The sequence below is a fragment of the Centropristis striata genome, chromosome 18, assembly GCF_030273125.1.
Source record: "Centropristis striata isolate RG_2023a ecotype Rhode Island chromosome 18, C.striata_1.0, whole genome shotgun sequence".
NCBI classification, from domain to species: Eukaryota; Metazoa; Chordata; class Actinopteri; order Perciformes; family Serranidae; genus Centropristis; species Centropristis striata.
In genome coordinates, this window is record NC_081534.1 from 21,656,088 (window position 1) to 21,683,256 (window position 27,169).

Here is a 27,169-nt window from a genome sequence, read left to right on the forward strand (position 1 = left end):
ACTGTGTGTTCAGACAGAAAGCAAGCCTAATGTGAAAGGTGACAGAAAGAATGACAAAGCATGCTGGGATACCTGGCAACACAGAACAGGTAAAACAAACCCAATTATAGTCTGTTGATACATGTGGTGGTATAGTTAGTCCAAGAATAGCGAAAAAAACACTGTATTATGGGATGCACAAAAATGATGTTTTTTTTTCAAAAATGGTGAAATTTTTAAATGGCTAAAAATGCTTCAAATGGGTCGATTATAGTCCGTTGATACATGTAGTAGTATAGTTTGTCCAAAAATAGTGGAAAAAAACCCCCACCATATAATGGAAGTCCAAAAAATGACCCCCCACAAAAAAGTCCTACTATACTTGAGCCCGATAGTCTCCAGAAAAAAAAATGCTGAAAATGGTGATGGCCTGCCAGAGCATCCATTTAGGAAGAGGTTCCTATTGAATGAACGCACAGAGAAGTGAAGAAAAAGGAGAGAAACTGTTTTTTAGGGTTCCATCTTTTAGTTATTTCCCTGATCTGGGAAATGAAGCTGTGTCTATACAAACTCCTATTTGTGTCAAGTAACACACAAGTTCTTCTCTGTGTGTTCAGTATTACATATTTGAGCAGCAGCTACATGATGGTTCAGTAGAACAAGAATCAATAAGAACTGGGAGCCGCTGACAATGCAGACTTCAACTGTTTGACCGAGAACACGTTATAACCTTGTTGGCCTACACCGACACTCCCAAAAAATCAGATCAGCCTCCAGACTGAAAGACAGACATGATCAACAGATCAACTGTGCATGGTGCAAAGAGGATACAAAAACATTCTGTCTGAACACATTTTTGTTTTGTTGTAGCATATTTACCACATTTAGGATTTAAAATGGTTAATCGGAGAGAATTAGTTTTTTTTTTAATATGTAAATTTGATCTCTAAGGACCATTTCCTTTATTTTCTGATATTCTATAAATACACTAATACTGAGAAGTGTATAGCAGCTAAGAAAGGAAACACCTGATCATGCCCATATCAGATATAGATATATTTTTACAGTCAGATTCAATTTGTTCCATTTAAACAAATGAAAACAATCACGTATGTTCACGTACATCATGATAATTTGTCATTTTTGGAAGTGTGTAAATCCAGCCAAACTCAACATGTAATCACTGAATTAGTGGATCAACAATAACCAGCTGTAGCTCTGAAGTGGTTGAAAAGCTGAACAACTGCATCAAGACAAAACAATCTAATCATCAAATGAGCTTGAAGCTGCTCGTAGCTCAGTCTCACGTCCACACACAAGTTCAGAAAATAACTTTGGTGCCAGCATAAAGAACAAACAGACGACACACACACAGAAAGCTGTAGATAAAGGAGAAGTTTCTCAACGATAAAGCTTCCTTCATTTAGTAATCAGTGTTTGTAGTCTGTAACTGTTCAAAGTTCATCAGATAACCTCACACTGCTCATTTCATAATTTCATCATTGAAAGAATTTTCTTCCCAAGTTTAAAATTGAGTGTGTGCCGTAAACACAAAATGTTGTTTAGTCTTTTACAATGTTGGAATTCAACTACACATTCATTTTAACTATTTTTATCACAGTTTAGTGTGTAATTATCTTAACATTTATAAGTAAAAACAATGCCCATAAGCCCCTTAAATTAATACTGCAGCCTTTAAATCATTTTATGTCAATTACTGACTGTGTGTTGGCTTGACGACTTGAAGCAAACTTTCTCAACTTCCTCCACGGTGAACGAATAATTCAAAAACTGAGTAAATGTGCGACCAGTAGTGGAAAAAGTATTCAGATTATTATTAAGTAGAAGTACTAATACCACACTGCAGAATTACTCCACTACTAGTAAAAGTCCTGCATTCACTTAAAGTATCAAAAGAAAAAGTACTCATTATGCAGAATATTCCAATAATATTATTGGATAATTATTATTGATGCATTTAAGTAAGCACTGTTTTAACTATAATAATGGTATGATTTATGAATATCTAATTTAAGGATGTTCACTAAAAAAACATGTGTGTCTTATCTGCGATTCAATAATATATATATATATATATTTTTTTTTTAATTTAGAGAAAAGTATGTTTTAGTGCTTTTTTAAGATTTTAAGACTAAGAAAAAGCATATTTTGAAGATTATCTGGATACTTTTGTACGTTGCAATTATTTCGGCCGGGATAATCATAACAAGAACTGTCCCAGTTTTTATATAGTTTTGCTGTTGTTAAATGTGGCCCTCATTTACTTGAATTCATCAAGGATTTACTACGTTTGTTCACTGTGGAGGCGTGAATGAAAAACACTGTTTTCTTCAATAATTCAAGGTGACACAGGGTCAGTAATTGAAACACAAACGATCATTTTAAGGGTGAAATATTCCTTTAAACCCCAGAGGAAGTGCACTTTGGTCGAGGCGAATAAAAAGAAAAAATTAGCTGCTCATTATTTCAAAGCCAACAGAGCGCCACAATATGACCCAACACCTGCTGTTTAGTAAATAATAAGCTGCACTGTAAAGCTGTAAGAGACTCAGAATCACAGGTTTCATGAAAGGCAGCGCAGAAGATGAAGCTCATATTGTGGTGGATTGAAGTAGTGCAAAGGAAACAATTCTCCCTAAACAGCTACGACTATAAAATCACTTAATTTATAAACAATTAACTCATGAAATGAATTCAAATACAACCTTTTTATCTTTCAATCCTGAACCTTTTCTCACATCACCCACAGAGATGACCTTTGACCTTCAGATGTAGCCTGCTGTCTCATAGGATGTGTGTGCAGTCAGAGCGGGGGCCTCCGTACTGCAGGACTGTGGGGCCTCTGCTCTGGTTCTCGTGGCTGACTCTGGGTCCAGAACCAGATGAAGTGGAGCCTCCGCTGTTGCTGCTGGTGTCAGGGGGCGGCTCTCCGTCGGTCCAGGCCTGACCCAGTCTGTCTGGGCGGTGGAGGCGGTGAGCGTCGAGCATCTCCAGCAGCAGGTCGTACAGAGGCACTTTGTTCTTGCACTTCATGCTGTAGAGATGCTCCATGCCTTTGTTACTGCAGACACAAGAGAGAGGAGGAGTTTATATAACACTTTATTTAAACTCGTAAGGCACTGAGGTTTCCCTCATTTATAGGGTTGTCACGATACTAAAATTTTCAACTCGATAACGATACTCAGTTAAATATTCGATACTCGATACCATTTTCGATACCACGCGGATAAAAACAAAGACCCCAAAATTTAACGGAAATATTTTCATTACCAAGAAAAATGCAACGTGTAAAAATTAACAGAACCACAGGTTAAATATTTATAATAAAAAAACAGTTGTGCAAAAAGAAACTGCAACTATGATAACAAGCGTCAGGTCTTAGGTAGTGCAAAAAATAAATAAAAACAATAAACAATAACAATTATAACAACATTTTGAGGTTGTATGCTGTGCAGGGGGCGTATCGATACTTTTGAAAATGAGTATCATATCCGGATACAACGTTTTAGTATCTATACTTTTTTGAGTATCGATACTTTTGACAACCCTACTCATTTACAGTCATTGAAAAAACTTCTAGACCACCCTTTTTCTTCAATTTCTTATTTTAATGCCTGGTCCAACTAAAAGTACATGTGTTTGGAAAAATATAATGGTAACAACAAAAATAGCTCATAAGAGTTTAATTTAAGAGCTGATATCTAGACATTTTCCACGGTTTACTTAATAACAATAACCAAAACCACTATCAAGAATCAGCTCTTAAATTAAACTCTTATGAGCTATTTTTGTTGTTATTAGGGCAACGACCTGTGAGTGGAGTCATTTCACAGTGTGGTATTAGTACTTTTACTGAAGTAAAGGATCTGAATACTTCTTCCACCGATGTCCTGTTTACTTCTTTACTTTTTTTTTTTTGCCTTTTTTTTTAAAAACTTTTTTTTTAACTTTTCAGGTTGAATACTGCGCGTGCGCGGCCCAGCAGCGTACTGCAACGGGCCCTCGCAGTACACGCGTGTCGGGGCATGCTGCCGTCGGGGTGTGTGCGCTACAGGGGCCAGTCTATACCACCCCTATGAATTTCATTGCCTTAAGTGTTATAGTGTGGGCACCTTAACTGATATGTATAAGTTAGAAGAGGCAGGTAGCAATGGTGGAAAGTAACTATGTACATTTACTCAAGTACTGGACTTAAAGTACAATTTTGAGGTACTTTTATGTACATTTTAAGTAACTTTATACTTCTACTCCACTAAATTTTGGTTCAAGGTTTAAAATGAAAAAAATGATACATTTAAAATGATTACCCATTTCTATAAATGAAACCACTTAAAAGTTTATTAGGTAGTTAAAATGAGCGGAGTGGAGTCATTTCACAGTGTGGTATTATAACTTTTTTTCCCCCTTTTTTTTAACCTTTTTTTTTTTTACTTTTTTTAAAAAACTTTTTTTTTAAACTTTTTTTTTTTTTTTTTTTTTAACTTTTCAGGTCGAGTACTGCGCATGCGCGGCTTTGCAGCGTACTGCGCATGCGCGGCCCCGTTACGCCTGAAAAGTAAAAAAAAAGTTAAAAAATTCAATTTTTTAAAGTTTTTTTTTAAAAATTACCAAAAAAAAAAGTTTAAAAAAAGTTTAAAAAAAAAAAGTTTAAAAAAAAAAGGAAAGAAGTAAAAAGGACAGTGGTGGAAGAAGTATTCAGATCCTTTACTTCAGTAAAAGTACTAATACCATACTGTGTAATGACACTTTTAAGTGGTTTCATTTATAAAAATGGGTAATCATTTGTATCATGTTTTTCATTTTCAATCTTGACCTGAAAAGTAATTAAAGCTGTCAGCTAAATGTAGTGGAGTAAAAAGTACAAAATTTACCTCAAAATGTAGTGGAGTAGAAGTATAAAGTTATATAAAATGTACATGAAAAGTACTTTAAGTCCAGTACTTGAGTAAATGTACATAGTTACTTTCCACCATTGCAAAAAAGTCATACTATAGCATGTTGATTTTTGTCAAAAATGGTCACATTTTAAAATGCCTAAAAATGCTTAAAATTGGGCAGTTATAGTCTGTAGACAAATATTAGAGCATAATGAATAAATGACAAAAAAACATTTTTGTCCAAAAATAACGAAGAAACACCATATTATGGGATATCCAAAAATGACTGAAGTATGAAAACATTTCAAAGTGAGCACAATACTCTATAAGGTCCAACATTGTCCAGAAAAAAATTATGTATACAGTATATTAAGAGCCATTAAAAATTGTTAATCACATTTTTGCATAACCAAATTGTATTCTACATGCTGCTGAAATGTGTGCCACATTATCCTACATAATATGACAACTAACTAAAAGTTAATTCATTAATTATCCTTAACCGCTTATCCACACTCGGGTCGCGGGGGCTGGAGCTGATCCCAGCTGACACTGGGCGAGAGGCGGGGTTCACCCTGGACAGGTGGCCAGACTATCGCAGGGCTGACATATAGAAACTGACAATCACACTGTCATTCACACCTACGGTTCAATTTAGAGTCACCAATTAAACCTAAGTGCATGTTTTTGGACTGTGGCAGAAAGCTGGAGGACCCAGAGAGAACCCACGCTGACACGGAGAGAACATGCAAACTCCACACTGAAGAGCCGCAGTAGGGAGGCGAACCGGCGACCCTCTTGCTGTGAGGCGAGAGTGCTAACACCACCCTGTAGCCCTAACTAAAAGTGGAAAAAGTTATTTAAAACAATATTCTATAGGACAGGAGGAAGGGGTCAAAGGGCCAATTCAGGGAGCCAGGATATCTCTGAGGGCCACACTGGTTCAGCGGTCCTTCACAAACTCCCCATCAGCGAACGGCTTAATATGCTAAGTGAGGTTAAATTACTGTTTTGGTCAATGGAGTCTGCTGGCTTCAAAGACAGCAAAGATTATGGCCTCACTTGCCACATGCTAAACAATTTCAGCACATTTTCAGAAACTAGAAAATGTGGCCTTTGGCCTTACGGTTCTTCTGTTATAAGCTTTTGCTCAAAATATATATTTTTTTCGGTCTAACCCGAAACCCACCAGCGAGCAGATTAGTTGTTTTTTTAAAAAACACCACTTCATATAATCTACAGAAACAACTTCTTTTACTTTTAAACTTCTTTCTATTCATCAGCGAATAGAAAGAAGTTTAAAAGTGAGATGAGACAAAGCACCTGTCTGCCGTTTATTGATGATTCATTTTAAAGGGAGCTGCCTTGAAAAGAGACAATGATCTTTTTTAAAAACTCTTTTAAAGCATTTATCTTTGAAGTTCTAAGCTCTAAAAGAACCACTGTTGAAGCCTTTTAATGTGTGAAATACAGAGACCTTTTCTAATTAAATCTCACCTCATGTGTCTGATGTGGGAGAGCAGGAGGAGCAGCTGGGCCTGCCGTCTCGACTGCTGCTGAACGGAGCATCCTGATTGGCTGATGTGATGTATGAGAGCGTCTGTGATGGTGTCCAGCATGTTCTGCACGCCCGCCGTGTCGTGGAGCGGCTCCATCGTGCCGGTGCAGAAAGAGAAGGCACCTGAGAGAGGAAAACAGACTTTCTGATCATAAACAGGCTTCGGAAGGAGAAACTCACTCATATAGACATAAAAAATAACAATTTGTAACTTTTATTTGGTCAAATATGTGAGTCACACATGCACATAAGAGCAGAGCATTAATTGTTTTGCCCACACAGCAATCAAACGTTCATCCGGCTGCAGCAGCTGCGCCATTTGTGTCATCCTGTTGGTATTTCAGTCCACTCAGTTTCCCATATAGAATATCTCAATCTCCGGGACAAACACGGCCCTCTGTGCTCCCTCATGTTGTCATGGGAACAGTTATCGGGCATATTGACGGTACAGGCCTTTCCAGAACACTCTGTTCAACTAATGTGCCTGAGCAGCGTTCAGAGCTACACCTCTGTGGGTGTAGTTTGACACTGTTCAATATTTACTCTTGAGGACAAAATTGGAAACCTGTGACGAAGTGCGAGCAGCAAAACAGCGTGTAATTAAAAAGAATTAAGCCAGAGAGCTTTTGTTTTGATCAGAGAGGAGTCTCTCCTTTCCACCGTCTGTGTTTCCAGGCATCGGAGGACTCTCAGTTTCTCTGAAAATGTTTCACAAGGAGGTGATGAAAACCGTAAACACTCACCAGAGTTGAGCAAGATGATGGCTTTGAGACAGACAAACTCCTCGGGTTTGAGTTTGAGCAGGCGGAAGCGGGAAGCCGTGGCCAGCAGCATGTCGAAGATCTCAGCCATGCCCTCGACGCAGTCGCCTTCACTCCTGCAGAGTAGCAAGACAGAAAACTTGAGGAATTTTGTTTAGATTTTAGAGTTTTGGATTTCTCTTTTTCTCTCTTTCTTTTTTGATCATTTTGGCAGTGTAAAAGCATTATGGCATGAATACTGGCAACTGTGTGAGACTGATTTGTTTTATTTTGGAAGTCTAATCTTAGCTGCTAAAATAAATCTATAATAGATTTTGTATCCAAAGAAAATGTCTTCATTGAAACTATTAAACACACTTTTTGATCCCACAGCCACTGCAGCATAAAATCATGAATTCTATATAGTATGTATATATATATATATATATAAATCAGGATTTTAAATCAGAGCCCTGACCAGACTGAGTCATTTTCTCCTGTTCTATGGAGCACTTCAGACGCATCAAAATCATTGTTGTTTCTAATCATCATTAAAACAACAACAGTGTAATTAATTATGTAATGCAATTATATAAACAAACAGGCATTTAAAGGGTTTGAAGCGAATGACTACTTGGTCATTATGATCAGGACGGATGTTAATTAAACGAAATAAATCTGTGAAAGTGGAAGACAATATAAATATATAATTGTATGGGAGTTTTTTATGCAGACTTTTGCAGACAGATTTTTGTCCTCTAATCAGAGCTGAAGTAGACAGAAACTGAAACATGCAAAAAGAAAATCTGGAGTGAGACCTCTTTCTGCAAACTCAATTTAAAACTAAACAGAAGTTTAGTTTACAGAAGCAGAAGAGAAATAGGCAATGCAGTAAAGGAATCTAGATTCATATTTGATCGATTCAGCACCGCCTTGTTTGACAGTTTGATTGAAGTTCACGTACAGTCTCTGACATGATTGGTTGTTTTTGTTCAGGCATTTTCACAGATTATCTGTCTCGTGTATAACTGTCAGGATGCAGCGGCAGTTTCATCAAATATGTCAATATCACAGCTGCTGCTTTAAAGAGAAGCCCAAGAGTTAAAACTCCATAAGTCACAGAGCCCAGGTTTCTGAGCTGCAGTGCACCATGAGGAGGAAAAAAAACCCCCACCTGACTTCGTGTGCGACCATGAAGCTATCCAAGGAGCGTCCAGATAAACAGCTAATGGACTGAATCGCTGCAATGCTCCATTTGTCAGCACAGTTGAAAAGTGAGGGAAAAGATGGATAATATCCAGTGGTCGGAGTGCAAGATAAACCTGGACAGCACAGAGACGAGGGAATCTGTCAACCCTGACCCGCAGCGTTTTAGTCATCATTTCCAATTGGTGAGGACACTCATACGGGGACCAGGTTTTAGAGATAATACTCTGTAATACACTTTTGAATCAAATGGGACCATCAGACACATCAGAGGGTAAAAGCCCTGTGTGTCTGTCTGTCTGCATGTCTGCCTCGTCCCTCTCTGTCTCCACCTCCCTCTCTGTCTCTCCGAGGCAGATACCGTGGTTCAGCCAGCTTGTTTACTTTGAACACGGGGGGAAATGGAGGGAACAGGCTGTGCCTGCAAAGCAGAAAGTCTCATGTCTCTCCTGCATCTCTATTTTTCTTTTTTTTGTCCTCTCTGTTCGTCATTTAGCTCCCTCTCCTCAGCCTCCTTCCCCGTTATCTCTCCCTCCATCTTTCTTCTTTCTTCATCATTCCTTGCATTGACTCTTTGATTAAATCTGGGCCCTGGTTGCCAGCTCAGCACTGTAATGATGAGGGGGTATTTCAGGTGAGAGAGAGGCTGCTCTTCTCTCCGTGGGGAACATGTAATTAGTCTTTCACTCTATGGCGGGCGTGCTAGGGTGGCACAATGGCTGTCAAGGTGTGAAATGGAAAATCTACAATGCTGATGTATCACTCTTCAGATCTGTGTGAGAGTGAGAGATAGATGGAAAAGCGGGGACAAAAAAGTGCAGAAAGGTGCCTGTCACAGAGACGTGAGGCGAGCTACCTGTCCAGTATGAGGTCCTGAGCGAAGATGAGTTTGCCGGGACAGTGGATGGACCTCCAGATGAGCCCGATCATCAGCACCTCCAGCCACGAGCTCTCCAGCAGCTGTACCTGGTCGTGGAGGCCGAGCTGCAGGAAACCTAAAAACACACCAAGTGCATTCTAACAATCGTCTTTGTGAAAGGGATCCAAACCCTGAGCACATTTTACACTTTTTTAATAGTTTTGAGCAGCCGTATCAGCACTGACGGATGACCTCTCAAGTAAACTTCATATAATCATCACTAAAAACCAGAAGTGGGGGACTCGAGTCACATGATTTGAGTACTTGAGACTTGCTTAACTAACCTTGTTAAAAGACTCCTGAGAGTTAACACAAATGACTCAAAAGGACTGACTGACTTTGAGATATTGAAAAATCTGCATTTAGTTTTTTAAACACGAATGGGTGATTTCTATTGCAATGCACGCAAACCTGGCAACCTACTGTGTTGATTAGCAGAGGTAAACACATAAAGCAGCCAAAGAAAAAAATAGTGTTCCCGAACTAAGTGCTGATTGACTGTTTCGGTGTGTATTCATATATTATCTGCTTCTAGAAATGTTGCTCTTTTTCTTTCACTTAAACTGGCTCATTTTTATCTTCCCTTCTCATTTGATTGCTTAGCACAATAAAAAAAAAACAGTTATTTGTAGTAAACTGATATTCATAACCATACTATTACCTTGTGCATCATTTGTTTTTGGTATTGTCATATCCTTTCTACATTCAGACGTCTTGCACATGAAGTGAGAACACTAAAATATGCATCAAAATTTAACCAGATCACATAAAAAAGGCCATAGAGTAGGACCATTCATAGTGTCAGGCGGTAACAGACAAATATTGTATTAACTGTAGTCTATATGAAGATAGTGTTGCTGCTAATGGGTCTTGGTCTGCTTGTGTGTTGAACTAATATTTACAATGGACACGTTGGTTCAGTGTCATGTTTAGTGGCAACACAGAACAAAACAAATCCAGCTTTGGGACCCAAAAGTCTCAGGCCAGCCCTGGGACAATTTTCTGATCACAGCAGTTATTTAGAATAAAGAGCAAATCCAAACAGAGACATACATGTCTGTTGTTGATAAGTGTATGAAAGCTGATTAGCCGGAGCGGTGGGTGTCAACTGCAGTATGATGTTGAATATTAACACTGTCAGAGTTGAATGTTTTCTGTGCACCTTCGTCCCACTCATAAAAACAAAAACATGCATTGCTCTTGTTTTCTGGCAGGGAACGTCTACTTAAATGAAACAATCTGCAATCTCGCTGCTCTCAGACGAAGCCTTATCGCTGGCACTCAGCTGTCTCAATTCATATGTAATTACAGCCAATTCCCTCCCATTGTCCCCCTTTGTACCCGGTTTGGGACCCCTCGCAATTAAAACTGTGTGCCTTTGGGCTTTTAGTGGCGCACAAGGTTGTAATACCTCAAATTTAGGATTTACTCACTTAGGGAGCTTGTCAGTGTGTGTGTGTGTGTGTGTGTGTGTGTGTGTGTGTGTGTGTGTGTGTGTGTGTGTGTGCATGCAAAAGGGTGATGTGTCCTATACTGCATTTAGGCTCTGTGGGGTGCCAGGGGATTGGCCAAACAATCCTCTCAAAGGTGATGACTGTAATAACCATTGCTGTAATGGCTCTGCATGTGTGTGTGTGTGTGTGTGTGTGTGTGTGCCTCCACTATAAAAGTCTCCCATCACCTTGCTGTTGCCTAAGCAGTAAAACAGACAACAATCGAGGGCAGCAGGCACCTCTGTCCCACAGGACATCTGGACAGCTATATATATATATATATATATATATATATATATATATATATATATATATATATATATATATTATAGCAGCATTGATGCACATTAGGGCTGAGCTTTATATTTAAAATATCTTTGAAAATATTAATAGGGATATTTTTCAAGATATTTTCAGATCTCATGTGTAAATCTCCTGAAGTAATCCCAATAAAAATTGAATATTAATTACAATTTGCTTGGAATACTGTGTAAAAAAATAAGGCTGTTCTTTCACTCACAGAGTAGGGCTACGCTATTTGTTACAGTATCTATATAATCTATATTTAATTCACAGTCCATGAAATTTGTACTCAGCTAAGCACCTCCGAAATTAAAAGTTCACTCTTCTCCTTCCTGTTGCAACTCTGCACTGAAAACCATCAGAAATAACAGGAGACATTTGTGTTTTCTCGGGACCCTTCTGGTTAACTGTATGTAGCTTAGCATCATCTTTACTGTTTTGTGTATTTCTTTAATACTTTTACCTCGTGAAGAACCAATCTTAACATTAAAAGTAAAAGAAAGAGCTGCACTAAGTCACAACCAAAGACATATTTAAATAAGTGAAACTTTTGCATGCAACAAGGCATCACCTCATCATCTAAATAAAAATAAGACTTCTTAAAGAAAATCTTTACGGATTTTTTAAGGATCTATGGCAACCCTACCTGTACATTTGAATGTTTGTAAAGTCTCTGTTTCTGTGCTTTTGAAAATATTTCTCAATTTGGACAAAACATGTCACGGTGCTCCAGCCGACCTGACTCAAATGTTTTGAACCTGCCGTCATCTGCGTACTTACTGGGCAAGAATGTCTGAATATACTATACCCAAAGCTTCAGGCATAAGCAAGAATTTATTAAACTGGATGTTATAGTTAGTCTCTGACTCAACCACCAAACAAAGAAAAATGAAGTTTACACTGAGAGGTTTTTATTTCACTATGATCCATCACTTTTATAATGCCAGTAGTCCTCCCAACAGTTTGTGAACGGAAGACATTTATTGGCTATAAAACAAAGATAAATAAAATAACTTAGAATTTCAGTTTATAGAGCAGAGGCTATACTGTTTCTCTCCTACAGTCTGTTCCTTCTGGGGAGATCAAATTAATACTTTGATACCTCGGAAACAATTATTCAGAATGACTTATGAAACAAAAATTTATTCCTAGTGCTAGATCTCTCAATAAAAGACATTTCACTAAAAACAACTTTACATGTTATAAACAGACAGACAGACAGACAGACAGATAGATAGAGGCATTTTTTCTGTTGTCCATATGTTGCAAGTTTGTGGTTCAATGTCCTAAATAGGCTAAGATCTCTTGATATATATTTTAAATTTATACCTTTAAACAAGCAAAAAATAATTCCCTACAGACCACATTCACATTAAAGATAAGGATGTGTTTAACGGCCCATGAACGTCACCAGACAGCTGGCAAGTCTCAAGAAAGTCCTAACTGTTCCAGTGAGTCGTAGTTTTTGCTCCCAGACAGAAATAAAGGCCAGAATATGAACACGAGAGCCAAATCTCAAAATCTGGTGATCTGTCACTGATCGGTCCGTCTGTCAACAGCCTTCAGATGCTGTCTGTTAAAGTACTAGAGTCAGCTATTTTGCTCCTTGAAATTTGAATACACGGTTGGCCATAAAGTTGGAATAAAATACTTTTTACCTCTTTCCATGGAATAACTGTGATAATTTGATTTATTCTTGACAGTTAAAGTGTATATCTTCATAAAACATTATCAGTGAATATCATCCAAACATATCACAATGAAAATGAAACCACAATTAACAGAGGATTGTATCTGAAAACAAAATTATTCCAACTTTACGTGTATTTTTAAAAAAAAATCTAAAGGTGAATTTTAATAAGACATTTGGACAAATAGAAATCCTTCCCAACTCCACCAATGATAACAATCAGATGGTATACAAATTAAATTTTAACTAAATAAATAAACATAACTGAACTGTGTAACAGAATAATTCACACATATTGAAGATAAATACGTGTATTTCCCATAATCTTTGACCAGACGGAGATTGAAACTTTCTATTCCCAGAAGGGAGATAAGACTTATTTTTTGTCATTAATAAAGAATATATGTCACCTATCTGCAAGATGTGTGGTGATGGATTGAGTCTCAGAGTGTCTGGGGGCTGTGAAAGCAACTGAGTGTTTGAGGAAATGACTCTGCGAATTTGTGAGTAATTGATGACGTGCGACCTGGAGGTACTGGATATCTGAACAGTCTGCTCAAAAGAGGCATTTATGAATATGTGTTTAAATGAACAGACCTCATGATTGAGCTAAGAATTGAACAGATCATCTGTCAAAATGAGAGAGATGAATGGTTGTTTAGTCAAATCTGTAAAAAAGAAAAAAAAAGAAAAAAAGGAGGGTTTGCACTGCTGAACTTTTATACTTTTATACTCTAAGCAGTACCTGGAAGCTTCTTGGCCCAGGCGATCATGTGCACCAGCTCCTTGTCGGCCATGCTGGTGAGCAGGGTCATCATGGTGACCTCGGTGTAGGGTCGGCTCAGCTTCTGCCGGGAGCACAGTATTGGGGGCTCGGCACCCTGCAGCAGGAGAAGCACCTGCAGAAACAACAGAAATAAGTTAACCAGAAAAACACAAGCTGTTTCATTGACTTTTAGGACAAAAATGTCTCAATTGCAACCCATTAAAACTACAACTTTTCACCCAGTATAAAATCATACATGCTATTATATCAGGCTTTCAATCTAGAGCACTAGCTTTAAAATTTTAGTTTTTACTATTTTCCACCAGATTGGATCTCATAAGATTACTTGCTTTTTGGGTTTTCACTACAATTATTGCCATGAGGATTTGTGCAAATGTGGTTGTTTGATGTTCCTTTCTTTGTTTATGCTTGTTTGTTGTTGTCACATTTTTCTCCTGTTTTTTTATTTATTAATTCTCACTTTTATTTATATATATTTTATCTAGCACTGACAAGGAATGCACTTAATTTTGTTGGTTGTAATTGTGACAATGATAATAAAGATATTCTATTCTATATATTATTGCTGCTGCTGGACGGACATCATCAGGGTTTGATGCAATTCATCAAAATCAATGTTGTAGCTGATCGTTGACATTTACCCCCTGGCATTTAATGTACAGAAAATGATAATTTATTTGAAGTAGGTATTGTGTAAACATTTGCATTTAAAGTTATAAAAATGTATAAATAAATTAATGAATATTTGGTAATGATGGTCAAGACCAACGTTGGGTAAAAAATTAACTCAGTGAAAGTGGAATATAAATATATACATTTATTGCAATTTCCCTTAAGTTTTTGTCTTCAGCCATGAAATTAAGTATGAATATATGAATATTCATGGTCCCCAGAGGATCATTTCTAATGTTTCTTTTCAGATCTCCTCCCGGCCAATTTACAAAACTATAAAGTATTTAAAAACATGAATGTCTCTGCATGAATAAGCACCTGATCAGGAGGCATGCCGGTCAGTGTTGACTTTCCTCCTCCACCACAGGCACTGCTGCTGCTGCTGCTGCGTCTCCTCCCGTCCTGAGGAGGCGCTGTCCTGTGCTCCAGGTCCTTAAAGGCCTTGTCTCTGTCAGTGGTGCCAGTCCGTCGTTTGTCGCGCCGCAGAACTCGCCCACGGTCCTTACGCACACCTTGAAGCACAGCAGAGGTTACACACGCACAAACTGGTCCGGCTTGTTCCTCGACACATAGCTTGATATCCTGTTTTTACCACAAAGTCCTGCAGTGCAGATAATATGGATGCCTGTGTGGTTCAAGAAGTATGAAAACAAACTGTGGGTGTGTTTTAATCAGTAGTTGTACTCCTTAATAGGAAATCACTTCAAGGTCACGTTAAAGTTAGTCTCTGGCTTATCTGCATCCACCAGCACGCACGTATTTGTGCCAATCCTCTCATAGATGGATTGAAACCAGATTTGAAATGTGTGAAATGTGTGTGAAATGTGGCAGATTATCTTATTTTGCTGACACAAAAATAAAATACAGAAAAGCTCAATTGTGTAGTAAGAAAGTAAAAAATAACAGGATAACCAATAATAACACAACTGATTAGAAAATGGACAGCAAATTCCAAAAAAAACAACATTTGTTAAAATAGAATAAATATGGTCTTGGAAAATAATGTTTAATTTGCTCTATTTTGGCATTTTATGCCCACCTCCTTTCATCATGCCCACTTCGTAACACTTCCTAAGACGGCAAGCTTGGCAGCTCTTCCTCCGATTCCTGTCAATGGTACACTGATTGGTTGCTGGGCACATATAGTCATTGTGACCTGAAATGGAAGAAAATCTATTACTTCAAGGCCCCCACTCCGATGTTCAGTTCAGATTTATGTTATTTAGTAGCCAGGAACACTCTATTCCCATCTTAAATGGATCCAAGATGGAGAAAATTAAAACGTGGCATCTTGGCTTTGTCATTGCCATGGAGACTATTGGTTTCTTTATGACCAGTCTTCCATTGCAGGACTTATCAATATGCCGACGCATCAAATCAAAAACATGACTAAGCCGCTGACAGCAGATTTCATTTTTATGTGCACACAGAGGCAGCAGAACACAGAGATCGTACACTGGAGACAGAAAAATAACTGCCAAATACTGTGATTATCAATTAAGCTTAGGAGTAATTTTTCTTGCAAAAATGGCAGCAAATGCTGTTTTCCTTAGACATTTAGGCACCAGACTGGATATTTAAAACAAATAATTAATTGAAGCACCCATCAGCTGCTGTCTGGCTTGAAAACTTTTTCTCAAACGTGAGAAGGTAAAATTCACTCTCAGGGGTTCTGAAGGCCGCTTTTATAAGAATTGTTGGTTTGACTACCTTTATATCCTTCAAATCTCCCCCTTTTTTATTTATTTATCTTACTATTTTCATACTCTTATATTGTTGGTGTTTTTTGTATATGTGTATATTTGTTTACTTGCAAAAACATATTACATATTATTCTTCACCTTCCTTCTCTTATTATGCAAGAAGAAAATGTACTCCCTTAACTTAAAACCTCTCAGTTTCACATCGTCACAATTTACGACATGTTTTCCTTCTATGTCTCCATTATAAAGTTCAAATTTGACTGTTTATTTCTCTGTTGAGGTTACAGGAAGTTCATTGAGCCTACTAGCAGCTGGTGCACTAAATCACCATTTTCTGTTTTGGATGTTTTGAAACCACACTTAATTCTCATTAGCTGACTGACAGTAGTTTTTATAAAAGCGCACTGCTCCATTTTGAGTCCAAGTATTATACTGTAAATTGTGTTCTTTCATATAGTTTTTTACATTTAGTCATTTAGCAGACACTTTTATCCAAAGCGACTTACAGAAAAGGGAAACAATGCATGCCAGGTAAAGTGAAGACGTTTAAGTCTACTGCTGCAACTAACAATTATTTTCATTATTGATTTATCTGACAATTCTTTTCTTGATTAAAGGATTAAGTGTCTGGTTTACAAAATGTCACAAAATATTGAAAAATGTCCATTCACACCTCTCAAAGTCCTAGGTGGTGTCTTTAAATGTTTTGTTTTATCAGTCCAAAACCTGAAGATGTGAAGTGTAAGGAAAAACAGGAAATGTGCATATTTGAGAGGCATTTTGGCATTAAAATTTGCTTTAAAGATGTAATATTATTATAATTATAATTGATTCATCAACTAATCATTGCAGCTCTGTTTCAGTCTGAGCATTTCTTGGACATGAACTTTCACTTTAAGAATGACATCCTTTGTGCAGAAACTGACAGGTTACTGACAGGTTCAAGACAGGTTACGCACCCTGGATGCTCCTCTTGAAGAAGGCCTTGCAGCCCTCACAGGACCACACCCCGTAGTGGTACCCAGAGGCGTAGTCGCTGCACACGGCACAGAAACGCGTCTCTTTGGCCATTTCGAACGTCCCGGCCACGACTCCAGCCCCCAACTCCCCCACGGTGTATGACTCGTCACTGGTGCCGCACTGGTCCTCTCTGGAAACCAACTGCTGACCGGATGGGACGCTGGACCTGCCACAGGACGTGGACATCAGCTCAGTTAAAAATCTCACACATTCACTTTATCATGTCATAATAATAGTAATTGTAATGCAGATTAATTTATATATATATATATATATATATATATATATATATATATATATATATATATATACATACATACATACATACATACATACATACATACATACATACATACATAAAAAGCTTTGTTTTGCCACAAAATATTCTCTTTGCCAAAAATTGCTCTAATAAATGTCTTTTATCATAAAAAGATGGAGCAGGGACTGGTTATTTACCACGCCAACTTAAATTTGACAGTGGCAGAGACAGCAGAGTACTATTTTCCACCTGAGCCAGGAAGCAATCTGTGCTTCTGTTGTTCTTACGTATTGTTCCTTTCTCAAGGTCTTTGACAAAGTCCTTAATCTCTGGAATTAGAAACCAGGGCAAAGCTTGATCCTTTCTATGGAGATAGTGGCAATGTTTTGTATAAAGCCAAAGATTAAAAACAATGCAGTTATATAATTATTTTTTGTTTATAACTGCATTGTGAGGGCTGGACTGAATGCCAATGCTTTAATATTTAGGTGAAGGATATTAAAATTAGTGGTAAAATGCCCAACAGCCACTCAATAGGAAGTCAGTGGAGGAATTGTAATAAAATTAGGAAAAATAAATAAAAGATTCTGAAGAAAAGATAAACAAAATGAGAAGTTACTTCCTCATGGATATTATTATTTTAATATGTATTCAAATGATGTCAGGGTGGGTAAAGGAGCCATACTGGAGATACAAATCTGACGTGTCTATGGATGTTTTGATTGCACTTCTCCTTTCAGCAAAATAATCAATCAAGCACAAACAAAATTGGCAAAACAGTCTGGTTTAGGCAGAGATAATGGCCAATTAATGATTTTTTTTTTCAAAATGTCAAAAGCAGTGATTCACACTTGTTGACACAGTCAGTTAAAATAACTTTTAGTCCAGTCACACATCAAAAAACACTTTTCTCCTCTTCAGAAAGTGTTTTCACTCACCTGTACACTGGTGTTGAGGTTGTTTCTAAATAGTGGTGGTTGGGTGGGTGCATGAAGGGGCTGAGTCGGGGGCTGGAGGGCACAAACACAAGAGGACTGGTAGGCCCACTTCCCAGAGACTGGAGGCTGCCATCAGAGGGTGGTCCGTGGGCATCCAGAGGAGCAGAGTAGTAGCCAGTGGTGGTGTGGCTGTAGAGAGGAGTCGGGGCAGGGGTGGGGGCTGCGTAGTCGTATGTCTCTTCCAGGAAGTCCACAGTGGCTACCCCTCCTGACCCCGTGCTCTCTTCGGGGTACATGTCACTGAAGGGGACACGAGGTGGCGGCGAGGAACGCTGCGGGGAGAGGGTCTCCAGTTCTGAGAAGGCTGGGCTGATCCTGGGTCTGAGTACTGGTCCACAAGGCTGCCTGCTCTGCGCCGGGCTCTGCCTGAGCAACATCACAGCACAACAGCACTGATATGCAACATGATTTAGACCTGCGCTCCCATTTGCTGGGAGGGGGGAGTGGAGACGAGCTGCTGCTCTCTCTCTCTCTGTCTCTCCTGCCTTTTTTTCCAATAAAGCCTGTCAGGCAACTTGAAGGGTCCACTATTCTCCCAGTCCCTTTCCCCTATCTGTCTTTAGCTTCCGCCCAGCAAGCTCCAAGAAAACATTCAAAAAGACTCCTCCCAATCTCCTTCCAGCTTTTTTTTTGGTCAGCAGAGCATTTCCCTCTTCCCCTCTAATACGTCTCCACTAATGTGTAGGAGGAGGTAGATGGATAGAGAAAGAGTGATTCCCAAACAACTTCCCTGTCTTCTCTCTCACTCCTATAACAGGTTCTCTTCAAACTTCCCCCTTTGTTTTTGTTTTTTTCCACACTGAAAAGCTTTTACTGGTTGCAGCTGCTACCCAGAGAAAAACATCTGTAAACTAAGCTGTTTAATTTATCTGATACTCAGCACGCTATCAGGATGACGTATGACCAGTCTATTTGTAGCCAGATTATTGAATACACCTGAGACTCTGCCCTAAATCAAATCACTGTGGAAATGAGAAACATTACAGCAACGGTTTTAAACAACGGTGGCTAAGAGAAAAGCCAGAATCTACCTTGAAACACTACTCACCTCTCACATGTGAATCATCCTCGTATCTGCTATGCAACGCTGGAGTCTTCTCTCTCTCCCTCTCTGCTCGCCTCTCTCATCGCTCTGACTCTCGGAAATCTAGCTGGGCTCATTGGACACAATGGGAACAGTGGAAAGGTTGAAAAAGAGGATAAACAAATTAAAGATGCAGCCAAATCGATAACCAAACCACAGTGTGTTTTAGTGCCAGGTCACCATAACACAGCAAACAGAGCAGGATGTCAAATCTCATTCCAACAGCCAATAATTACACAATCAATCCCAGATCAGAGGACTGATGGTTGCTTTAATCAAATGACTTAATTAAGTATTTTTAATAAACACTACAACAATATGAAATCATATTTTCTTAATTGAAAGGGGGATGCCATGTATAATAGGATCACAATATGCAAAATGTACCAGTTAATCATTACTCTAGGTTAGGTCAAGTCATGGATGAAACCGACTACATAAACAAATCAAAGCAAAGCAAAGGGACAGATTATTTATGTAGATAAAGAGTAAAGAAATCAATTTGTTTGCTGTACAAATGTTCCAGGTTTGTGATTGTCAGTGATCCTATTAGTCCTGCCTTGTTTTGGGATCAGACAGCAAAGTAAAAAACAACCTTGTGAGATGAAACACTTCTATGAACACTTGTAAAATGTAGGAATAATTATTCAACATTCATGGCAGGCGTAAAATAAAACCAGTTACAACAGGAGTTCAATGTAGAAATAATCATTTACTGCACACATTTGCAATTTCTGATCCAATGAGACAAATTATGAGAAGAATAAATAAATAATTTGGGGGTTTACAGGTGCATATCAATACATTAGAATATCATGGAAAAGTCCATTTCCAGTAGTTCAAGTCAAATAGCCCCAACCAAGTATTGAGTGCATATAGATGGACATACTTTTCAGAGGCCAACATTTCCATATCAAACATACTTTTTAAAATTGGACTTTTGTAACATACATTTTTTGAGACACTGAATTTTAGGTCTTCATTAAATGTAAGCCATAATCATTACAATTAGAAGAAATTTAATAAATTAAGACATGAAATGTTTCATTGTGTGTAATGGATCTATATGTGTTATTTCCACTTTTTGAATTGAATTATTGACATAAATAAACTGTCTGATATTCTAATTTATTGAGATGCACCTGTACATAAATATACTTATTTCTAGGTAAACCCATTAGCTGATATACAGTCAATAATGCCAGAAATTCGTAAAGATGATCACAAGCAGCAACCTCCCCCACTGAACCTGAAAACCTGAACATTTGGCACAGACTTCATTTTCCCCTCTCTGTGCAACATCTTTCTTGAGTAAACAGCCCAATTTTCAGGACATGTCAGGTCAAGTGGAAAACAAGTAGCCCTGATGATGATACATATTTTTAAGCATTTCCCCTGGAATAAAATGAAGACACTGTTACATTAGAAAACAGGAAAAAGGGGTGAGAATTGAAACAGCAAAATCACCTAAAAGGCTCACAAAGAGGAGTTCCTTCTTCCCATAATTGACTTAATTTCCATTACAAACCATTCACAAAGCATGTCAGCAGGCTAAATTATGCCATTCATTTTCCTCAGACAATTCTGGGATTGTAATGCACATGTTGCAGCATTTCCAGCTGTTTTGTGGCTGTTTTTCTAGGTCCGCCCTGACCCTGAGAAGTCACTAATTAAATGTCACACGACTTGTGAAAATCAAAGCTATACACTGATTATTTTATATATAGATGCATTTGCTCACAAATTTAGATGAACTGGTTCACAATATTAGGCGGCACATGCATGTAAATAAAACACTGTTGCTGCACTTGAGATCAGTCCGATAAAGTCATTAATATCCACATTCGCCATCTCTCAAGCTTGTAAAATACAACAGTTGGAAAAAGGCTGGTCAATGCAGTTCTTTATTAAATCAAACCCAATAATGAAAATTATTTAATTCTCTCCAGCAGCACTGAGAAGAATCCAGTTAACATCGTCTCTGAGGTACTGACACTGACAATGAGAGTTTAAATGACGTAACAGTGTGCAGAGACATCCATTTTTATCTATAAAGACACAAGGGTCTGGTTTTTCTTTTTTTATCTAAACAAGCACACATCGTCACTGTTATTGTTACACTGCATTAACAATAACAGCCTACAATCTTCCAAACATTATCAAATTATGTTATGATCTGCCTTGTGAAGGTGAAGTTAAATGGCTGTCTGCATGTTTGGATGCATGCATATCAATGACACCGAGTGTAACAGTAAAACAACCTGAGCCGAGCTAAATGAAAATAACTATCACTCTCCTCAACTGCATGCAAAAAGGAAAGTATTTCGGCTCTAAGATGGAGATTTACAAAGACTAGTTGTTACTCAATGATCAACAGCATCTACAGTAAGCTGTAAACAGTATGACCTAACATATTGTGCAAAACAGATAAGCTATTTGTGATTTTTTTTTTTAAAAAGCAACCTTGATTTGTCATCAAATCACTGAAAAAAAATGTTTAAATTAGGGATGCACTGATTAATCAGCTGAACATCGATATCGGACAATATTCCCCTTGTTGGCTGGAGTCAGCCTGTTGGAAAATAAGATGACATGCACAGAGGGGAGTGGCTGATTTTTTATAAAATGTGGTGCAATTTTGCACCAGCTAAATGGAGTTCATTTTTATAATGAAGATTTTTGTTTCCCTGGTGCAAAAGGGATAATAAATGGATAACAACAACAAAAAACAACTTCATCAGCTTCAGTTATGAGCAAAATTTTAAACATTGGTATCAAACTTCACCAATCGTGCATCCCTAGTTCAAATCATGGGTAAACATTTAGATCTTATAGTGCTTACAGTTTAAGCATGATGTAGTACAAATATGTTGTGAAAATAACTTAAATATTTCAGTTACAGTGCATTTCTGTATCAAACATGATAAGGTGCCAACTGACAATGAGGAACAAAGACATCATTCAACAACCTCATGTTACTTTATGGTCTTATGGCTTCAGGTAACGCCTTCTTGTGGTACATCTTGTTGTAATGTTCAAATGAATCTTCCAGTGAGATCCCGAGGTCAGTCTTTCTGTTCAGACTTTGAGCTGTGGAACTGAATGACTGCGTATTTGCCGTTGGTCATCCAGTCTGGATCTTGGGAGCTGAGCTTCTCCGCTTGGCCCGGCTGCAGGCCGACCTGGATGTTGGCCTTGAGAGTCCTCAGGCTGCACAGCGGGGCGGGCCCAAATCCTTGTAGCGCAGTATCAAAGCACACTGTGTGATCCCATTCCCTGTCCCCCGTCAGCTTTCTGTAGTTGAGATCGCCTTTAAACAGCACCAGGTCTGCCCCCTGCAGGGTCGCATACAGGTCAGGAGCATCAGCTGCCATGTCACAGAACTCATGGGGCTGTGTCCAGAAAGGATGATCATGATAGGACCACACGCCCTCCTTCACGTACCTCTTCCACTGGACACCACTCTTCGACATCCACTTGTGATTGGCTGCCATCGTCTGCTGAATGGTCCACTGAAAATCGTTAACTGTGACATCGGAGACAAACCACGGGATGGATTTGCCGTGAAAATGGACCTCATGGGCAAGGCCGGAGGAAACCAGGAAATCTGCTAAGACCAAGTCAGTGAACAACTCAAAGCCAGCATTGTCCAGAACAAAGTCCACTCTGACTGAAGGGGTTTTCTCTGACTGTCCTGGTCGCTGGGCAGAAATAAGAGTTGACCAAACCATTTTGGTGTCATTCACCAAGATAAAGGGTTGTAGGCTGTCGAGAGAATCTACCGGACTGGTCTTCTGTGAGTTGTCTTGGCCAGCAGAGATGGACAGATCACACTTGTTCCCCCAGAGAGAAACCTGGGAAGAGTCAAAAAAGGTCAAACATAATTCTTGTGGTCTTTGTGATTATTCCATCGATAATATGAAAAAGTTCAGTCAGTGCAGCTTGATTGTCATGTATGGAGTTGGTATTTAATATATTTACCTGTAGCAGTTGGTTAAAATGCTCAAACAGCTGATTCTTGGAGAGCTCCTCCATGTTCTTGTTGACGGTCTCCAAGTGTGAACATAAGGCCATCATAGCCTGCTGAGACTCGAAATAGCTCTGAGTCTTTCCCTCATTAAAGACATCATAGTCACTAATGGGAGGACTGAAATAAAAGCACAAATACAATCATGATTAGAGGAAATTAAGGCAGTAATATTTCAATAATAACCTTTTTCATCATTAAGCAAAACATGATATTTTTAATAGTGTTATATCCTTGAAGACTTGGTATTAAATTGGGAATAATGACTGACTTTTTTAAAACTAGAAGTAATGATTCTTGAAAAAACTGAGAAGCAGAACTTGACAGCTTAAATTGTCATTGTTTTGGATTACAATGTGACTAATGATATATACAAAGATTCTGCCCATCTAAACAACATAGGAGTATATTACATAGCTTCAAAGACATATACTCAAAAGCAAATAACTGCACAGGGACGGTTCCTATAAAAAGTTACAAAAGCTTCTCACTTGAGCCAGAGGGCCTCGTGTATCCTGCGGTACATGTAGCACTCCACATAGAGCCATGGAGACTTGAACCAGCTTACAGCCTCTGGATCTCCTTGGAGTTTCTGATGTCTCTGCAGGTACTGGTTCCAGGCCTCTGTGTCTTGCAGGCTGTCTGTTAGTGCCAGCACCGGCTTATCGGTTTGCAACTCATTCCTCATCTTAGACAGCAGACCTATTGTTTGCTTCTCTGCCTGGATACCCTCCTGTATGGAACCAAAGAGGAAACAAATGAGGATAATTACAGGTGCATCTCAATGAATTAGAATATAATGGAAGAGTCCATTTACAGTAGTTCAACTTAAACAGCCCCAACCAAATATTGAGGCAATATAGATGGACATGCTTTTCAGAGGTCAACATTTCCATATTGAACATACTTTTTAAAATTGGTCTTCTGTAATATTAAAAAAAGTTTGAGACACTGAATTTTAGGTCTTCATTAAATGTAAGCCATCATTATAATTAGAAGAAATTACTTAAATTAAGACATAAAATGTTTCATTCTGTGTAATGGATCTATATAATGTGTTATTTCTACTTTTTGAATTGAATTACTGACATGAATAAACTTTTCCATGATATTCTAATTTATTGAGATGCACCTGTACTTCCAAACTATGCCCTATGTGATTTAAATCAAATTGGGATTTTTAAAATCATATTATGTGGGAGTGCCCTGCAGCTACAAGCTTTGGGAAACAAAACAAAACATCTCTCTGAATTACTCGGTTTAGTGGTTAGCTATTCTCCAAATTGTTTTGTTGTTGAATTATGATTCCGGGTTGAGCTTTAACCTTACACAAAGATTGTAGTGGCTCTCAGCATGTACTGTGGCTGAAAAGATGTTGGCTGTAAGGTGGCCACCTCCGCACAATTTTTCTAAACATCAGTGGAGTAAATTTTACGTAGGAACTATCTATTAAGCTTTCTACTGCTAGGATGAAAGGGGCGAGCCTAGTGATGCATAAAGCCAGGGAGGATGCACTTGTTACAGCTAGAAGCTTGTAGTAAAAAAAAATCTAGAAATATTTTATGGCTTATGGTGGGCTGACACTGGATGCAGGTGTATACCTACTTGCTTTTATAATATGTGTATTTATATAGTTTTCAAAGAGGCCTCATATTTCCTGATACAGTTCAAACTATCAACAATTCTTACCTCTCCATATTCTTCAAAAAACTTGTTTTTGTTGCGATGTATTGTGTCTACAACTTTAGTCAGGATGGTCGGCAGTCTGTCTCTTATGGTCAAATAGGCGAATGAGCTGCAGAGGAAAAATAAAAACAACCACTGGCGTTACAATGATTTCATCACCCTGTAGCAGGTGTATGCAATAGTAAGCTAGCAGGCTATTTAACCTAGCAGGGTGTAAAGCTAACATTAGCCCTTACTTTGCTGATATTTCGACTGCAAAAATGACACTAGCTGATAAACAAAAAAAGCTGTCAACAACTACATTCAAGCTGACTCAGTCACAGTCGTATGTTAGCATGTGAACACTCAGTAATGACCAACTTAATGCATTTCTGTTAGCAGTAAGCTAATGCTACTGCTGGTATAAACACGACAGTCCTTTTATAATGTCCCCGATTGACAAAGCAGCATAGGTATTCACAATCATTAACATGGTGACAAAGTTGTTAAATCAGCTGTCAACATACCCAACCACTTTAGCAGACAGTGAAGGAGGAACTCCGTGCACAGTTTGGTCCGACGCCATCATTCTAGCAGTGGTAGGAGGATTCAAATGCAAACTTTATCGATAAAATGTACAGCACAGGGACAAAGTTTACAGGCCTGCTTGAGGCTTGAAACGCGACTTGTTATCTGTGGACGTTACGTGGCAAAGCAGCTTGTATCAAGCTTGACGCCTCTGTTTCTGGTAACAAATATTTTACATTTTAATATTTCTTTCCTGGCTCCTTTTTTTCAATGCTTTATTGAAAATTACAAAAATAAACATTTATGGCACGTTTTCCACAGTACATACCTTGCATAAGTGTAGAAAGAATGCTAGGTGAACATCAATCAGCAGTAAAATTTATAATAATAACATCAATATTGTAAATTCAGAGCAGTTGAAATAAAATAAAATTAAATACAAAAATAAATAGACAAAGATAAAATACATATAAAACAGTCTAAATGTTGTTTTCAATAAGGGGGATTCGAATTAGTGTTAACTGTTCATTTTAGTAGGACATTTTTTCAAGATATGATATCATTTTTGTGCCTTTGTTATATTATATATTTTTTTTATTTTATTTTCGGGTTCCTTGAGAATTTTATTTAGGATACGGCGCCGCCATCTAGCGGTGAATATGTAAACTGCAGCGTTGGATCCCATGTATGTTGATGCTGCAAATATATTTTAGAGACGCTACATTGTGACATGTGACAATTAACTCGCTTTCTCAACTACAGAGTAGTTTTTTAAGTGATAAAGACTTTTTATTTGTCTTTTTTCGGGCGGATTCAGTGAATGTTCGGCTGCCGCATTGCGCTTCGCTTTCTGTTGTTGCGCAGCACCCCGAGCATCCCCTGTTGTCATGGAGACATTGATTCGCTCTATCAGTCCCCTCAAGGCTTTTTGGCGGGAAAAGGACGGGGCGGGGTAGGGTATGATTTTAGAAAAAGGAAAGCACTACCCTTTGAGTCCCGGCTAGAAACTCTGATTATATTCTACACTAATAGGCTACAGTAACTCTATTTGGACTGCAGAATAGAGTGGACTGTGTGGTAAAGCAATAAAATAAGTTAATATTGTGGTGGAATATAACTAAGAAGGCCTACATTTATTCAAGTATTTTCCATTTCTGTAACCTAATAATTCTACTCCACTACATTTTAGAGGCAACTATTGTACCTTTTTACTCCACTACATTTAGCTGCCAGCTTTAGTAACTTTTCAGGTCAAAATTTAACATGACAATCAATTTAAATGATTACACATTTATAAATTAAACCACATAAAAGTATATGAAGTAGTTAAGATTAGCCCTGCCTTAACAACAGTAAAATGCTGCTTACATAAGTGCATCAAACATAATAATACAGTAATTTATTTTTTTGATGCTGATACTTTTGTACTTTAACTGAAGTAGTTGTTTTGGATATAGGACATTTACTTGTAGTGGGGATAATTCTGCGGTCTGGTATTAGTACTTTAACTTAAGTAGGCCTCAGGGATATGAATACTTCTTCAACCATTGATCATAATCTTAATAATGCCTGTAGCATATCTGTCTCTTTACAAAATTGCTGAATAATGTGTCTTTATATCTTTTAGGTCTGGGCGATAT

At 38.2% G+C, this 27,169-nt stretch overlaps 2 protein-coding genes across 3 annotated transcripts; both read right to left on the reverse strand.

Annotated features, from left to right (window-relative positions):
- Positions 1-828: 828 nt before the first annotated feature.
- On the reverse strand, positions 829-21,275 carry esr1 (estrogen receptor 1). Of its 2 annotated transcripts, XM_059356193.1 has the most exons (10): positions 19,274-21,275; positions 18,166-18,591; positions 16,908-17,134; positions 15,285-15,401; positions 14,564-14,757; positions 13,532-13,685; positions 9,238-9,376; positions 7,179-7,312; positions 6,375-6,558; positions 829-3,061 (listed from the first exon to the last, which is right to left on the reverse strand). In XM_059356193.1, the coding sequence occupies exons 2-10, from the start codon at positions 18,459-18,461 to the stop codon at positions 2,785-2,787; spliced, it is 1,722 nt and encodes a 573-aa protein (XP_059212176.1). In that variant the 5' UTR covers positions 18,462-18,591; positions 19,274-21,275; the 3' UTR covers positions 829-2,784. The 2 variants fall into 2 exon arrangements, with proteins under 2 accessions (XP_059212176.1, XP_059212175.1); XM_059356192.1 differs by lacking the exon at positions 19,274-21,275 and having other exon boundaries at positions 18,166-18,602.
- A 710-nt stretch (positions 21,276-21,985) lies between these two features.
- Positions 21,986-25,702, reverse strand: armt1 (acidic residue methyltransferase 1). The gene is made up of 5 exons (XM_059356194.1): positions 25,529-25,702; positions 25,026-25,131; positions 23,828-24,069; positions 23,291-23,456; positions 21,986-23,163 (listed from the first exon to the last, which is right to left on the reverse strand). The coding sequence occupies exons 1-5, from the start codon at positions 25,588-25,590 to the stop codon at positions 22,375-22,377; spliced, it is 1,365 nt and encodes a 454-aa protein (XP_059212177.1). The 5' UTR covers positions 25,591-25,702; the 3' UTR covers positions 21,986-22,374.
- Positions 25,703-27,169: the final 1,467 nt, after the last annotated feature.

Bases quoted from the DNA above. Each gene is read 5' to 3' on its own strand.
- esr1 (XM_059356192.1), bottom strand. From the start codon at position 18,602: ATGTTGCTCAGGCAGAGCCCGGCGCAGAGCAGGCAGCCTTGTGGACCA. The intron at 9,377-13,531 runs GTACTGCTTAGA...GTGTGTTTTTAG, and splicing joins CTGGGCCAAGAAGCTTCCAG to GTTTCCTGCAGCTCGGCCTC. The intron at 7,313-9,237 runs GTAGCTCGCCTC...GCTACTCTGCAG, and splicing joins CAGGACCTCATACTGGACAG to GAGTGAAGGCGACTGCGTCG.
- armt1 (XM_059356194.1), bottom strand. From the start codon at position 25,590: ATGATGGCGTCGGACCAAACTGTGCACGGAGTTCCTCCTTCACTGTCT. The intron at 24,070-25,025 runs GTAAGAATTGTT...GGTTCCATACAG, and splicing joins TTTTTGAAGAATATGGAGAG to GAGGGTATCCAGGCAGAGAA. The intron at 23,164-23,290 runs GTAAATATATTA...GACTCTTCCCAG, and splicing joins ATTTTAACCAACTGCTACAG to GTTTCTCTCTGGGGGAACAA.